Source organism: Mus caroli, unplaced genomic scaffold (assembly GCF_978045245.1).
Source record: "Mus caroli unplaced genomic scaffold, Mus_caroli_1 scaffold_5, whole genome shotgun sequence".
Lineage (NCBI taxonomy): Eukaryota > Metazoa > Chordata > Mammalia > Rodentia > Muridae > Mus > Mus caroli.
Genome location: NW_028227260.1, coordinates 114,963,907 through 114,981,772, shown reverse-complemented (window position 1 = coordinate 114,981,772; position 17,866 = coordinate 114,963,907). Strand labels below are relative to the sequence as shown.

At 37.2% G+C, this 17,866-nt stretch overlaps 1 protein-coding gene across 1 annotated transcript; it reads right to left on the bottom strand.

Moving 5' to 3' along the window:
- Positions 1–5,465: 5,465 nt before the first annotated feature.
- On the bottom strand, positions 5,466–17,546 carry LOC147004765 (X-linked lymphocyte-regulated protein PM1-like). Its single transcript, XM_085837837.1, has 5 exons — positions 17,487–17,546; positions 15,866–15,994; positions 13,691–13,754; positions 5,609–5,708; positions 5,466–5,474 (listed from the first exon to the last, which is right to left on the bottom strand). The coding sequence occupies exons 2-5, from the start codon at positions 15,969–15,971 to the stop codon at positions 5,466–5,468; spliced, it is 279 nt and encodes a 92-aa protein (XP_085693963.1). The 5' UTR covers positions 15,972–15,994; positions 17,487–17,546.
- Between the last annotated feature and the right edge of the window lie 320 nt (positions 17,547–17,866).

The window sequence follows — 17,866 nt, the reverse complement described above, 5'->3', positions numbered from 1 at the left end:
GCATTCTTGATCATTTATGTTTGAGACACATGTGAAGCATTCTTAATCATTAGGTAAGTTTAGGTGTCATTTATCTGAAGGCCAAGCACAATGAAATGATGTTTTGATGCCTTTATGAGAATACAAAAATCCATGTCTCAAACTAATATTTATACATTTTTTCAGTTACATTTAATGTGTTAGTGTTATGAAATATAACATGGCAAGGGAGTACCTTTGGAGGGCTAATGCCAGGTGTTCCCCTGAGAAATTATACCATGCAACAGACCTGGTATAAAATGGATTTATTGGGGGAGGGGAGAGGAGTGAGGAACTGGGGAAGAGATAGAGGCAGACAGACAGAAGCAAAGCCATTAGGTCAGAAAATGTAGGGCAGAGAACAGATAGAGGGGAAGCTGGGAACAAAGACAGACAGAGATCTCAGAAAGAAGAACAATGGGAACAGAGAGAAGGGGCTGGGCCTGAAACAGTGAGAGGGGACTAATCAGTCCTTTTATCCTGCCTCACAGTTAGCAGTTTAGTTTGTTTCAAGAAACAAATACACTTTCTTTCAATGAATTTTGTAAGTGAACAGGAAATATTCTCATCTCTCAGAGCTGACAGTGTTAATTTTATAATGTTTATAGGAGATTTATGTGGGACTATTTTCTTAAAAACAGTGTAAGCCAGATATGTTGTCACATACCTGTAATAGCACCTACATGGAATGCTGGGATCACCTTGAACCTAAACATTCTAGACCTTCCTGGACAATAAACAACAGACTAAGTGGCTATCACAAAAATGAAATGAAATGAAATAAAATCAAACCAATGAACCTTCTATATTTGTATCTCATACCTTTGGGAACTAATAAGATAATGATTAAAAATAAATTTCAATTATCTTTATCAATAAAAATAATTAGAAATGTTATGAAGGTTAAAAAAAATCACAACAGGGAGGGGGGAGGGACCTGGGTGTGAAAGGGGACAAGGAGGGGAAGAGAGGAAAATGATCAGGTATTGCGGGGGTGGGGAAAAGAACTGAAGCGCTTAGGACCAGCAAAAAGAATGGAAAGAGGCATGTTTGATAGGTAGGAGGTTATAAAACCCTCTAGTGTAGGAAGCCGTGATAATACATGCCGTCACTAGATGGCGCTAAGCTCCGTTGTGCGCATGTGCCAGATCAAAAGCCTGCCAAGTCACTAGTCCATCCCCTGGGACATTTGAGACTGTGGGTGGAATCGCCAGTAGTATTAACACGTCACACCTGTGGGTATATATAGCAACACTTTTCTATCCTTCTTTGTTCTACCTCACGATTATGAATACAGTGTAACCACGAAATGTCTTGACTTGTGTTCTGTGTGCATTCCTGCGGGACAGGAATAGCACAGGACACTCTAGAATGTACAAGAGACCTGAGAGGTGAGAGAATCTCAAGACTCAAAGGGAGGGACCTTAGATGAAATGCCCTGCAGTGGGGTGAGGGAACTTGTAGAGCCCTCCAGTGGAGAAACAGGACATCAAGTGGAAAGATTGGGTTGCCATTCCACAGTCAAAAGCTTTAACCCAGAATTGTTCCTGTCTGAAAGAAGGACAGGGACAAAAATGGAGAAAAGCCTAAGGAAAAGGAGATCCAGTGACAGGCCCAAATTGGGATGCAGCTCAAGGAGAGGCATCAAGGCCTGACACTATTACTGATGCTATGGTGTGCTCACAAAAATGGGCCTATCATGACTGCCCTCTGAAAGACCCAACCAGCAGGTGAAAGAGACAGATGCAGAAATTTACATGCAACCAATGGACAGAAGATGGGAACCCCTGTGGTTGAATTAGGGAAAAGCTAGAAGCAGCTGAGGAAGAGGGCGACCCTGTAGGAGGACCAACAGTCTCAAATAACCTGGACCTCCCAGGATCTCTCAGACACTGAGCCACCAACCAGACTGCATACAGCAGCTGATTTGAAGCCCCCAACACATATACAGCAGAGGACTCCCGTGTTGGACACAGTTAGAGAAGGTGCATCTAACCCTCAAGAGACTTGAGGCCACAGGGAGTAGGGAGGTCTGGTGGGGTGGGGGTAGGATGGTGGGGACATCCTTTTGGAGATGGGGAGTGGGGGCGTGGGGGGCATGGCAGAAGGAGTTATGGCATGTGGAACAGTCAGAGGGCAGACAAGGAGGGGGATAAAGCCTGGACTTTAAAAAAAGGTTAAAGAATAAATTTTAAACAATTCACTACATTAGTGTGTGAAAGTTCGGTACAAAGGAATATTTGCCACTCACTTATTCATTTAGATTTTGTTTGGAAGTTAATATAAAGAGGCTCTTACACTTAAACAAGAAAATGATTAAAGATGTTTAAAAATAAAGGAGTTCTATTTTGACTCTAGAGGTATACCTCCTAGTTGACTTTATAATCACATCAGTGGGGTTTAACTTCCTTCTTAGAATCATCAGAATAACAAGGATTAAAGAGTCTTTCAAACTCAGTTACATAGGGGAAAAAAAAGTTAGCAATTTTTTTTATTTGGTTACAAATGTACCAGCAAGTAAAAAATATGTATGGTTCATTAGTCTGAAGATGGGAAAGTAGATGAGTACTTCAGAGTATGCTTCATAATGTCTCTTTTAAACACAGACATTTATTTTCTCAGTTCACCATCTACATCAAAAAGCATATCATCGTTGTTGTTCTCCAAGTTCATCAAACCCTAAAACAGAAAAGCACTTCTTACTAAACAAACTCCCAAGCATACAAATAGGAAAGATTCTGTGCAAATGATGTATAGACGTGCTATATATAGTTAAGCCAGATAATTATACAGTTAATAAACTATGAGGTACATCTGAGGACAAATTCCCAGTTTATAATTTCATGTCTTCAATAATTCCTACAAAGTCATTAGGATTTTACAGATAATATCAGTCACTTCAGTCAGAAATAATTCAAAATAGCAAGTAGTTAAACTTTTTGATTCCTAAAACATATTTAGTTTCCTAAGGACATTTTATTGACTATGCGCATACCTCCATGCACACCTCCATGGACTTCTCATGCATGTCTTTAATTGCTTCCGGGGTCTGGCTCTGACTACATTTGGACAGTTTTAATGCTTGTTGTTCTTTTTGATAATTGCTCTACAAATGTAAAAGGAAAACATTACTATAACAATTCTGTTCATTTTGTTGTTACTGCCATGCAGCATGAATGCTAGGCTAAGATTCAACCACTAAATATATCTCCAATACTAAAATGTTTACGTGAGCAAAAATAATTCAATATGAAACTTAAAAGGAATAGTTTTCTACGTGATTTAACATTTTAACAACTATGACTAAATATACTTATATTTTTAAGTAACATGAAATACAACTATACTACCAATTGTGGGTTAATAAAACTTTTTTTTTTTTTTTATGAGAAAGTGTTTGCCATGCTGCAGAGACTGGCCTTAGCCTCCAAGTACTTAGGTTTATAGGCATGCACCATGTAAACATGAACTTGGTAAAATCATAACCCTGGAAGCTTAACTCTAGCTAGTGTTAATGCTTTTATCATACAATGGCCTCCTTTTTCTAAATAGCAGAAGCAATCCCAAGAGTTGGTTCACTACCTCATCTCTGTATGTACCCCCAACCTAAAGTGTATGTTCCACATCTTCAACTTTCTCTTCCATTCTTAAGGATGCCTTACACTATTCTTTTCTAAGTCCAACATCTTCACTTGTCTCAACTATTGTCAAGAGTTTCAGCAATTGTAACTGCTATTTTAAATTTATGACTCCAGCTGGCTGTCAATGTAATGCCTATAAAACTAACTTTTATAAAGTTTGAGTTACAATGATCACAAGATCTAGTCTTGATCACTTAAAGACATCCTGCCTCAAAATAAAGTGTAAAGAGATGTCTGGGGAAAAAGTTTAGTGGTAGATTGGTTTTCTCTAGGTTTCAATCTCAAGTAACACATGGAAGTAGTAATATACATTTCTCTTTGTATTCTTTATGTTGGCACACAACCATGGTAATTTGCATTTTATAAAAAATTAAGACAAGCTCTTTATACCTTTTCTCCTTGGGACACTACATTCCTATTTTGTCCTTTATATATTGTGATCAGTTTAACCTCACACTTCCACTCAAATCATCCTGATTAAGTACTTCCACTCAAATCATCCTGATTAAGTACAATGACCTCCACTTTGCGTATTTTCCATTTAAAAATCATACACATGCATATATATGGAGACAAAGAATTAATATTGGGTGTCTTCTTTGGTTGCACCCTACTGTTTGGGAGACAGGATCTGACTGAACCTAGAGCTCATCCATTAGGCTACACCTGGTGGCTAGGAAGCTCTGGGAATCTTCTTATCTCTGAACTAAATCTGAGTTTGGTGGTTCTAAAATGCTCACCACCACACTAACTTTTATTGTTGTGGTGGTTTGTTTTTAGTTTTGCTAGTTTGTTGGTGGTGGTTGTGTAGGTGGTGGTAGTGGTGGTGGTCTGTGCATGCATGCCTACTCAGGGAATATAAGCTCGGGTCTCCATGCCTACACTGAGAAAGATTACCAAATAAACCATTTTCCAGCCCTGCAAATCTATCTTATTTGGCCCATTAGCAACATATGACACAGTTAGTGAACTTTTCTTCCTTAAAAGTTTTCCTTCACTTATGGTAGTATTCTTTCTACCAATTGTTCTCTTCCCTTGCTGGTTCCCTCTCAACCCCCCCACCCCTTGCCACATGCACAATTACAAATATTTAAGTTCTCTGGGGGTCTGTCTTTAGATTCCTCATTTACACTGATGATCACTCCCCCTTGAAATTTCATCCAGAGATCAAGGTATAAAAATTGCCTTCAATTGGAGTATTTTTTTTTTTTATCTTCAGTCCCTATCTCTTTCTTGAACTGACATATAATGGCAGCTTCCTCAATGCCTTCCCAGGCAGGAATGGATCTCCTGTTCCTTTCATATTTAATACTTCTGAAACTATTAAACCATCAAATAAAAATGTAGTTAATATGGTCATCATCTCAGGTCTTACTTGGAAACCATGTGATGACTACAGTCATTGGTACAGTAATGGAGAGATGATCTAAGATAGTTTGGTGATATTCTTCCACAGGAATATTCTGCTAGGGTCGTTGAGACAGCCTGATGGAAACAGGTTGTTTCCATCCACTGTTGTTACTAAATCTGTACTAAGTTATGATGGTAAGAACTGATTTACCAGTTTGAATTGGCTTTCTAATATTAACAACAGAGTCCAGATGACACCAGTAACTAAGCTTTCACTCTCCTATCAACTGTACCTGAGGCTGACATACTGTGCTCACTTTTGTAAAAAGTGGTAATCCTCTTTTCATCTTTCAGCAAATGTCTGCCTCTTGAAAATTTATGATCTTGACTACCATAAAATACCTAGTGGTTTTCATTGATATAGTAGTATGTGATCATACTTCTCTGGTTTACAATTCAGTAGGACTAGAACAGAACAAAGGATAGATAGATAATGAAACTTAATTTAGGTTCATGTGCCCAACACAAGGCTAGTTTCTCCATTCCTACCTGATACTTAGTTATACTAGGTTAATTATAAAGTTAGTTATGATACTAACCATTGATTTTTCTTGTTCTTCATTGAATTTCTGTATATCCATATCAAACTTCTGAAATGTAGTTATATTCTGCTCACACAATTTGTGGTTGATCACCTCGCTGTAAAGCAAAGTAATGAAAGCAGTCACATTTCATACCAATTTAAAAAAAGAACACTCAAAACAAATTAAATAGACCATTTCATACTATAAAAAGAAAAACAGCAGTACAAAATTATCTAATGGGAAATCATTACAGATTTTTCCCTAACAGATTATCAGAGACATCTTCTTTTATGTTTTAGCTTTTTAAAATTAAAGAGGTTTTAATACATATACATCTTAATTTAGGAAATTAATCGTATTTCAAAGTATTTTTTCATTAATTTCTACCAAATATAAGGTCTAATTTATTTTCCTATATTTATTCAGTTAAGACATACTGCAAAACATAAGTCAATTAAAATATATAAATTGTCTGCATATGTAATTGATCCTTTTCCATATTGTTATAATAAACCATAAATTACATTTCTAAGATTTTTTGCAAGACTTCTGTGTTTCCACAATGAAATTAAATCAAATTTTAAAATCTAATTAACAGGTACTTAAAGTAGAAAATAAAAATTTTCACAGATTTCTGAAAATTAGGTTTAGTTTCCTCGAAGGCATGAAGTTATAGGGTTAAATGCTTAGACAAAATCAAAGACACATATTTTTTACTAAAATCTCACACATGGCTTTTTTTTTTAAACTTAGCCATTTATAATTTTTTAAATGATACAAATGTGACCCTACCAAACTAAAACCTCTACCTCTCCCATTTGTTCATTTGCCAAAGTCATTCTAATTTCTGGTTGCTTTCTTTGAAAGAATCTTTGATATAAGTTTCCATGTGTTTTCTCTTTATGTGGCTCCAGGTCCAAGGTATCTCAAATAATCATCTGATATCTATGGGCAACAGGCACATATGTGGTGCACATATATACCTATAAGCAAAACACTAATATACAAATATGTCTGAAAAATAAGTATTAAGAGCATTGTTTCCTAAGCCATGTAAGATATTTTGGGCCTATGATCCTAGTCTAGGAAGCTTAAGCAGGAGTTTTCCAGTGTATAGGACAACATAGATTACATAGCAAAATTCAGGCCAGCCTGAACTACATAGTGAGACCATATCTCAAAGAAAAATTATTGTCTTCTAAGAAAGCTAATGTAACATTCAATTACATATAATTTAAAACAGATTATTTTGGATCTGAGTATCATTCTCTCACTGGTTAGTAAAGCTATCTTTTACTTTCAGTTACATAATTCATTTTATGAAAAAACAAAACAAAACAAAACAAAAACCAGTGAGGGGATTGGAGAGATGATTCAGCAGTCAAGAGCACTGGTTCCCTTCCAGAGATCTGAGATTGGATTCCCAGCACCTCCAAGATGGCTCACAACCTATAACTCCAGTTCCAGGGGAATCAATGCCTTCATCTGGCCTCCTCAGGTACCAGACATACAAGCTGTGTGCAAGCAAAACAAACATACCCATAAAATAAAATTTTAAAAAAAGTAATAAGGGTTATATTAAAGAATTCAGTTTTGCACTGTGTCAAATAAAGAAGCACAGAGGAGTCCTAGAAAAGAAAATGACTTAATATAAAATTAATACTAGGTCAATGAAAAACTGTTGAATGTACAGAATTTTGTATACATATCACTTAGGTTTGAATACATGGAAGTATAAAAAAGTTTACATCTTTTTTTTCCCTCTAAAATCCCTTCAAAGCAGTTATGAAGATACCTCAATAGTTAAGAGGGTTTACTGTGAAAGGAGGAGGTTTGCAAATTTGAATCTAGTACCCATCTTGAAAACCAACCATGGATGGTTGCTTCTACAATAGCAGCACTGTGGTAGGCAAAGTGAGAATTGCTAGGACTTGCTGGCTGCTTGTCTAACTGGATGTTCAGTGACAGAACCTGACTTAAGGGAATAAGGTGGAAAGTAATAGAGCGAAAACCAACATCCTCCTCTGCCCTCCACATTTGTATTTATGCACCACACACACACATACAAAAAAATAAAAATTAAGTTTAATTAATGTCACACCTCTGCAAAAAGCACCATTTTCACTTCTGTACCACAGGAAAAAGTAAGTCCATGATGCTAAATCAAAAATATTTGCAAGAGTCTGTGTCATGAGTAGACCTTGGGTGCTGACTCTGCAACTAGTCCTACAATACCCAGAGGAAGCTCAACTCCCAGGTGCTCTAACACACCCAGGATCACAGCAATGGCATCAACATCAGGAGTAACTTGAGTCCCTAAGGATCCAGGGACACAGGAACTCCTGCCTTGCCAGTGGCATGGATTCCTTCTGGTCTGAAACTGCACCTGGATCAGACCTGGGGTACTGGCTCTGCACCCACTCTTAAAACACCCAGAGGAAGCATGACTCCCAGGTATTCTGAAATGCCCAAGATCACAGGATTACAGAGGAAGCTCAACTCCCAGGAGATCAGAGACACCCAGGAACACTGGAGTTCTGACAGAAGATCACAGCTGTGGGCACGACATCTTTCCCAACACCCTGTGTATGTGGGACCCCCACAAGAACCAGGGAAACAAAATCATCCTCCCAGCCAGAGGCACGGGTTCCTTGCAGCTTGCAACTGTGTCTAGAGAAAACATAGGGCTCTGGCACCCCACCAAATATTGCAACACCAAGAAAAAGCTTAACTCCCAGGAGCTCTGACACAGCAGGATCTCACTAGATTGTTCACACCAGGATTTCAGGATCCAAGAGGCAGCATGACTTCCAGGAGTTCAGACACACCCAGAATATCAGGATCGCAGGATCCCAGGATCCCAGATAGCTGGACTCCAATGAGTTCTGACACAACCAGGATTACAGAAGGGACAGGCTCCAGTCAGAGACTGCAAGGGAAGGTAGCACCAAAGAAAATGAGATAGCAAGAGTTAAGTGCAAGAATATAAATATAGAAACCAAAACTAGTCGGCATCATCAGAACAGGTGAAGGAATTGAACAAAAACCATCTAGGATCTAAAACTGGAAATAGAGTTTAAAAACTCACAAAGACAGATGAACCTGGAGAAAGAAAACCTAGGAGACATAGATGCAAGCATCTCCAACAGAATACAAGAGATAGAATAGAGAATCGCAGGTACAGAAGATACCATAGATACACTGACAGAACAGTCAAAAAATGCAAAATGAAAAAATCTCCTAACCCAAAACATCCAGGAAATCCAGGACACAGTGAGATGACAAAACCTAAGAAAAATAGGTATAGAGGAGAAAAAAGATTACAAATCAAAGGGCCAGCATATATCTTCATCAAAGTCATAAATGAAAACTTTCCCAATCTAAGGAAAGAGATGCACATGAACAAACAAGAAGCCTACAGAAATCCAAATAAACTGGACCAGAAAAGAAATTCTCGCTGACACATAATAATCAGAACAACAAATGCACTAAATAAAGATAGTATATTAAAAGCAGTAAGGAAAAAAGGTCAAATAACATGAAAAGGCACACCTATTAGAAATACACCAGACTTCTCACCAGAGACTATAAAACCAGAAGATTCTGGACAGATGATACACAGACCCTGAGAGAACACAATTGCCAGCCCAGGTTACTATACCCAGCAAAACTCAAAATTACCATAGATGGAGAAACCAAAATATTCCACGATAAAACCAAATTCACACAATATCTTTCCACGAATCCAAACCTTCAAAGGTAGATGGAAAACTACAACACAAGGAGGGAAACACTACACCATACAAAAATCAAGAAAGAAATCTTCTTTCAACAAACCTCAAAGAAGGTAGCAACATAAACATAATTCCACCTCAAACAACAAAAGTAACAGGAAACAACCAACAGTCACTGGTCTTTAATATTTCTTAATAGCAATGGATTCAATTCCCCAATAAAAAGACATAGATTAATAGACTGGATACATAAACAGAACCCAGGATTTTGCTGCATACAGGAAACCCACCTTAGTGACAAAGACAGACATTACCTCAGAGGAAAAGCCTGGAAAATCTTTTCCAAGCAAATATTCCCAGGAAACAAGCTGGAATAGCCATTCTACTATGGAATAAAATCAACTTATAACCAAAATAATTTTTTGTTGTTCTTTTTTGTTTTTGTTTTTTAAAGATAAGGACTGTCACAATACTTGTCAAAGGATGAATCAACAAAGATGAACTCACAATTCTGAACATCTATGCTCCAAATGCAAGGAAACCCAAATTCATAAAAGAAACTCTACTAAAGCTCAAAGCACATATTGTACCCTATAATAATAGTGGGAAAATTCAACACCCCACTCTCAACAACGGACAGATCCTGGAAACAGAAACAAAACAGAGACACTGTGAAACTAACAGAAGTTTTGAAACAAATGGATTTAACAGAGGTCTATATCTATAGATATCATAGAACATTTTATCATAAAACAAAAGAATGTCCCTTCTTCTCAACACCTCATGATGCCTTCTCCATTACTGACCATATAATGTGTCACAAAACAGGCTTCAAAAGATATAAAATTATTTAAATAATCCCATGAATCCTATCAAGTCATCACTGACTAAGGCTGATCTTCAATAATAATATAAATAATCCAGGCATGGTGGCATATGCCTTTAATCCCAGCACTTGGGATGCAGAGGCAGGCATATTTCTGGTTTGAGGGCCAGCCTGGTCTACAAAATGAGTTCCATGACAGCCATGGATAAACAGAAAAACCCTGTCTTAACCCCCATAATAATAATAATAATAATAATAAAAAAAAGAAAACCCATATACACGTGGAAGTTGAAAAACAGTCTACTCAATGATAAATTGGTCATGGAAGAAATAAAGAAAGAAATTAAAGACTATTTTGAGTTTAATGAAAATGAAACTACAACATATCCAAACTTATGGGACACAATGAAAGTATTCCTAAGAGAAAAACTAATAGCTCTGAGTGCCTCCAAAAAAGAAACTGGAGGGAGCATACACTAGCATCCTGACAGCACCATTAAAAGCTCTAGAACAAAAGGAAGCAAATTCACCCAAGAGGAGTAGAAGGCAGGATAAAATCAAACTCCAGACTGAAATCAAACAAGTGGAAACAAAAAGAACTATAAAAAGAATCAACCAAACCAGGAGCTGGTTCTTTGAGAAAATCAACAAGATAGATAAACCCTTATCCAGACTAAAGAGAGGGCACAGAGTCAGTATCCAAATTAACAAAACCAGAAATGAAAAGGGAGACATAACAACAGAAACTTAGGAGATCAAAAAAAAAAAAAAAAAAAAAAAAGATCCTACTATAAAAGCCTATACTCAACAAAACTGGAAAATTTGGATGAAATGGACAATTATCTAGACAGATATCAGGTACCAATTTAAATCAGGATCAGATAGACCCTGCAAACACTCCCTGAAACCCTAAAGAAATACAAGCAATCATTAATAGTCTCCCAACCCCCTCACCCAAAATAAAAACCCAGGATCTGATGGGTTTAGTACAGAATTCTATCAGACCTTCAGAGAAGACCTAATACCAACACTCTTCAAACTATTACGCAAAATTAAAAAGAGAGGGAACTCTATTCAATTTGTTCTATGAAGCCACAATTACACTTATACCCAAAACATACAAAGACCCAAATGAAGAAAGGAAACTTGAGACCAGTTTCACTTATGAATATAGATGCAAAAATACTCAATAAACTTTTGGTAAACCCAATTCAAGAACATGTTACAATGATCATCCTTCATGATCAAGTGGTCTTCATCCCATGGATACAGAGATGGTTCAATATATGGAAATCCACAATGTAAACAATGGCAAGGAAAAAATCCACAGTATTATCTCATTAGATGCTGAGAAATCATTTGCAAAAATTCAACAACCCTTCATGATAAAATTCTTGGAAAGATCAAGAATTCATGGCTCATACCTAAACATAGTAAAAGCAATATACAGCAAACCAGTATCCAACATCAAAATAAATGGAGAGAAACTTGATGCAATCCCACTAATATCAGACAAGACAAGACTAGATAAGGCTTCCCACTATCTCCCTACCTATTCACAGTAGTATATAATATAGTAGTATTCTATAGCACTAGATGTTCTATCCATAGCAACTAGACAACAAAAAGAGGTCAAATGGATAAAAATAGGAAAGGCAGAATTCAAAATATCACTATTTGCAGATGACATGATTGTATATGTAAGTGACCCCATAAATTCCATCAGAGAACTCCTAAACCTGATAAACAAATTCAGCAAAGTGGCTGGATATTAAATTAACTCAAACAAATCAGTAGCTTTCCTCTCCTCAAAGGATAAACAGGCTGAAAAAGAAATTATGGAAACAACACCCTTCACAAGGTCACAAATTATCATACCTTGGTTTGACTCAAACCAAGCAAGTGAAAGATCTGTATGACAAGAACTTCAAGTCTGAAGAAAGAAATTGAAAATCTCAAAAGATGGAAAGATCTCCCATGCTCATAGATTGGCACACTTAATTTAGTAAAAATGGCCATCTTGCCAAAAGCAATCTACAGATTCAATGCAATCTCTATCAAAATTCAAACTTAATTCTTCATAGAGATAGAAAGAGCAATTTGAAAAATCATTTGGAATAACAGAAATCCAAGATATCAAAAAAACTATTCTCAACAATAAAAGAACTTCAGGGGGAATCATCCCCGACCTCAAGCTGTATTATAGAGAAATAATGATAAAAATGTATGGTAATGGTACAGATACAATGACTTCATGAAATTCACAGGCAAAAGGATGGATCTAAAATATATCATCCTGTGTGAGGTAACCCAATCCCAAAAGAACAAACATGGTATGTACTCACTGATAAGTGGATATTAGCCTAAAAGCTCAGAATACCCAAAATGTAATTCACAGACCACATGAAGCTCAAGAAGAAGGAAGAGGAAAGTGTGGGTGTTTCAGTCCTTCTTAGAATGCAGAACAAAATACTCCTTGGAGGAAATATGGAGACAAAGTACAGAGCAGAGACTGAAGGAATAACCATCTAGAGTCTGCCCATCCTGTGGATCCATTCCATATACAGACACCAAACCCAGTCACTATTGTGGATGCCAACAAGTGCTTGCTGACAGGAGCCTAATATGGCTTTCTCCTGAGAGGCTCTGTCAGAGCTTGGCAAGAACAGAGGCTGATTGTCACAGCCAACCATCAGACTGATCAATGGGTCCCCAGTGGAGGAGTTAGAGGAAGGACTGAAGGATCTGAAGGGGTTTGCAACCTTATAGGAAGAACAACAATATGAACGAACCAGACCCCCCCAGAGCACTCAGAGACTAATCCACCAACAAAAGAGGGGTTCCCATGGCTCCAGTTGCATATATAGCAGAGTATGACCTTGTCAGACATCAGTGGGAAGAGAAGTCCTTGATCCTGTGAAGGTTCAATGCCCCAGTGTAGGCAAATGCCAGGATGGGGAGGTGGGAGTGGGTGGGGGGTGAACACCCTCATAGAAGCAAAGGGATGGGTTATGGAATAGGGAGTTTCTGGGGTGAAACCAAGAAAGGGCTATTATTAGAAATGTAAAGGAAGATGATAGAGAATAATAAATAAATTAAAATAAAAATATTCACAAAATACTACATATAAATAGGAATAATTCATTAAGATGTCATATAGTATATTAACTAATATTTCCTAATATGTAAATTATGTTAATACTATATAGTTTTAAACACATTATATATCCAAAAAACGTACCTTCAAATTTTCCCAGAATATTTTATACTGGAGATCTATGAAGTAATTAAAGCTTTAAAAAGTAAGGATACCTTTTGACGGCTCAGCTTTTGTCCTACAGCAGGACGATGAGAGTTTGACCCACAGCAATACACCCTCCAAGAAAACCATTCAAATTAAGGATTAATCTTACGGAAATATTGTTTATAATATATATCATATTCTAATTATTAATATAGATTACTTGCTATACAATCAATAAAACTTTTCTGGAAGAACTTACACTAAGAAGGAAATAATAAGTTTGAACATATTACCGTGTATCTCCAACTATTCTTTCAGGATTTGCATTCCCATCATCATGAGTTACTGGATTCTGTACTGGGTTGGTAATAAAACAAGATATTAAAACAATTATGTTATTTTGAAAATTTTAATGAAATGCTTTGTGATCATTCAGGCATAGTGCCAACATTAGGTTTTAAAGCAGATCTATGATTTGTCTAGAAGTTAAACAAAATCAAGTAATGTCTAATTGTCATCTAGAAATATATTTTAAGCTATTTATTTACATGTTGTGATTAAAGACAAGAGATGCAATATGAGATTTTTGATCTTCATTACAGTCCTAAGAAGAATAACTAGAAAAAAGGAAGTGTAACATCAATGCCCAACATAAGATATCTGGTATCTTCCATAAGGTCCAATTCTGAAGCATTCCCATCTTGCTGTTCACCACTTAACAAATTACAGTTTTCCATTGGTGTCTCTACAGAACGTGCAAAACGCTGCCATTCCACTGAGAAACTTACGTTTTCAGATTTAAAATAAAAAAATAAATTTTCTCAAGCCATTTGAATCAAAAAAATCACTTAAACTAATAAAATTGAAATATAAAATAACATTAAGGAATGAATTTTACAAAAGCAGCACTTCATAATTGCATGAAGGGTTTAAAGATAAAACCATATTTCTATTACCCTCTGATTTAATACTAAAGACTTTAGTATTTAAACATGGAACAGAATAGTTGGCTTCAAAGATAGCCATTATAAACCTTAACTTTAATATGTACACATTTTTTAAAAAAAGAATTAAGTTGAATAAAGTATCTTGGGCTTCCTTAATCTAAATTATAAAGTTCTGCCTGTCTGGACATATATTTTACTGCTACAGCAAGAAGCTCTGTGTTTAATCTTCAGTTAAGAAAAAAATTAAAAAAAAATAAAACAGGCATGTATCCTCAGGCCCCAGTACATTTGTAAGGCTGAGGACTTCAGTTTCAAGGCCAGTTCAAGCTGCACACGAGGTTTCAGACACTCCTGAGATAGAGAGTTAGAGCTTACTTCCCTAAACCAAAACAACACACAAATAAACACAGCCTGTCCTGAATTATGTCTGAAGTCCCAGTACTTCTGAGGCTGAGAGGAGCCTCAGGATTTTGAGGCTGTTTGGATCCTATATAGACAAATTTGGGCAATCTGGCCTTTCAACACCAGGTAGAGGAAAATGAAGACTGGTCTTCAGTTTGTTTTTATGAATTTCTGGCGGGAATGGAATGGGAAACAAAATACCCATGGAAGGAGTTACAGAGGCAAAGATTGGAGCTGAGACTGAATGCATCCAGAGACTGCCTCACTCAGGGAAAAATCCCATAATAACCACCAAACCCAGACACTGTTGAAGATGCCAACAAGAGCTTGGGGACAGGAGACTGATATAGCTGTCTCCTGAGAGGATCTGCCAGTGCCTGACAAATACAGAAATGGATGCTCATAGACATCCATCGTACTGAGCACAGGGTCCCCAATGATGGAGCTAGAGAAAGTACCCAAGGAGAATAAGGGGTTTGCAGCCCCATAGGAGGAGGAACAATATGAACTAAGCAGTACCCCCAGAGTTCCCTGGGACTAAAACACCAATCAAATAAATCAGATGTTAGGACTTATGGCTCCAGCTGCATATGTAGGAGAGGATGGGCTAGTAGGTCATCAATGGGAGGAGAGACCCTTGGTACAGTAAAGGTCCTATGCCCAGTATTAAGGAATGCCTGGGCCAGGATTTGGGAGTGGGCGTGTTGGAGGCAGGGGGAGAAGGGAGAGGAGAGGGGATTTTCAGAGGGGAAATAGAAAAGGGGATAATATTTGAAATGTAAATAAAGAAAATATATAATAGAAAAAAAGGAATGAAACAATTCATTTGCAGGTTATATGAAATAAATTCATGTTTTGCTAACATACAGGAACAATGTTCAGGTCTTTTCCTGGGGTAAAATCATAGCAAGTTATTGTTTCTCAACATATTGTGACTACAGTGCCAAGAGTAGGTATATGCACGGCTAAAACTCAGGTATAGGAATATATAGATATAGGTAAAATTAGAAATTAAGTATATGAAATCTCTTAGAAAAGACTTGTTCCATTGCAGGTGAGTTGGTAAAAGTCTAAGAAACTGCAGGACACAATCAATACCGAAGACTGGATATACTATACCTTCAGAATGAGCGTCATCCAAAACATTTATGTCATCTTCATCTTCATCATAGTCAAGAAGTAATAAGTAACCGTTCTTTGGTACCACCCACATTTTCTTTGCCATTTTTCTCTTAAGCACTCAGTTGTCTTCTCAGTTACAAAAATAAAAAGGAAAAAAGAATAAAAACATAGCAATCTGAATCCAAAGGTATCATTTAAATAGTTAAAAATGTCAAAAAGTCAAATAATTATCTTAGCTCATTGAAAGATTGTTTCTTTTGTTTTTTAAAACTTATATTTTTAATAATTTGTCTTTATCATAGAGTTTTGAATACATATTCAATATAATGACATATATATATACATATGTATACACACACACACACATACACACACACACACACACACACATATATATATATATATATATACCCATACATATATATATATATATATATTCCCTTACAATTTCCTCCATGTATCCCATTTATCATGTCCCTCTCCCTCCTAACTTTGTTTTAAAATCTTCTTTAATTTACGTATTTAAAAACCTTCTTTAGAACCCAAGTTAACAATCTACCATTTCTCAGTTTAAAAAAAGGCAAAAACAGGCCAGCCTTTAATGTGTGAGTCCTCCCCTTCCCACCAAAAATGTTGAGCAAAATGTGTTTGCATTTAAACTTTGAGGCATCTGAATTTTGATCCTATATCCCAAAGATTCTTTTTAAACAAAACATCATCAATTCCGTTTTTCAGTGTATCTCGGTTTTAAAGTAAATTCACAGTACTATTCAGAAAGATAACGAGCATGGTAACTATATATTCATGTCAAGAAGACCCAATGCTCAGTCTACAACAAACACTCGCCACCACCACCCACACAGAAAATCCTTATATTGGAGAAACGTGGGATTGGGGGAAGCCGAGGATTTCAAACATCTGCAGATTTTTAGTTCAAGGCTTGCCCAAGCCAGGCCAGCCTGAGCTACAAAGGAAGATCCCTTTCTACAGAAATAAAACTGAGTGAAAACGCTGAACTTGGTGGTGCAAGTCTTTAATCCCAATACATGGGCGATTGAGACAGGAGGATCGGTGCTCAGAATCCTTCCCAGATTACTTATTAATCTCTTGCAATGTCTCCTCTTCTTCTTTTCATTCATTCTTCCTCTACCACTCCCTTCTCTGCAATGTCCATACAGTGTATACCAAAGGAACACACCATAGAGAAGACAATGAAGAGGGAGGAATCCTCAGTGTATTTCTAATGGATCCTGGACAGCACACAGGAAAAGCACCAAGTTGGACCCTAAGGCTCCTTACAGCACACAGGACAAGCTCCAAGGCTCCTCACTCACAGACACATGCTCCCTCGACCCCCAATCCTGCAGCCAGCTCGCTGATCCTATCCCCAGGACCCAAGATTGTGTCCTCCAAGGGTTCACAATTCTCTAAGGCCCTGACCTATTCAATCCTCTGCCATGAATATGGTCCTCCACCTTCATTTAACAATCAGAAGCCATAGGAAATGGGGACCAGTAGGCTTTTCCTAACATAGTGACCACCTGGGCCTGATATGCCACACCGTGACACACCTCGATTAACTGTCCAACAACCCTGATCAGAGCAAATTATCACTTACAGGTTATCTCAGAGGTGAACACTTTCCCAACAGCACCCTTCCGTGCTCAGCTCCTCAAGGGTAAAAAACCGTTGTCAGCAGAGATGCCTGGACAGAGGCTTCTGAGGACCCTTTGTGACGCAAGCTGGAGTAAACAGGTCTCACCCAGGGACTGTCCTGATTGGCTGAATATATCCTGCGCATGCGTACATGGAGTACCAGGCACCATTGCTTCAAAGGGAGTTTTCAGGAGGTGGGAATGAACTACTACTGGCTTTAAGACACTTTCTAGGTTCATAAGTCCATACAGACTTGAAAAACTTGAACAAACATGAAACATACGAAACAATGCAAATGACACTACTTTATTTCAAATGTAGAGGCTCTTGTATGCAATTTCT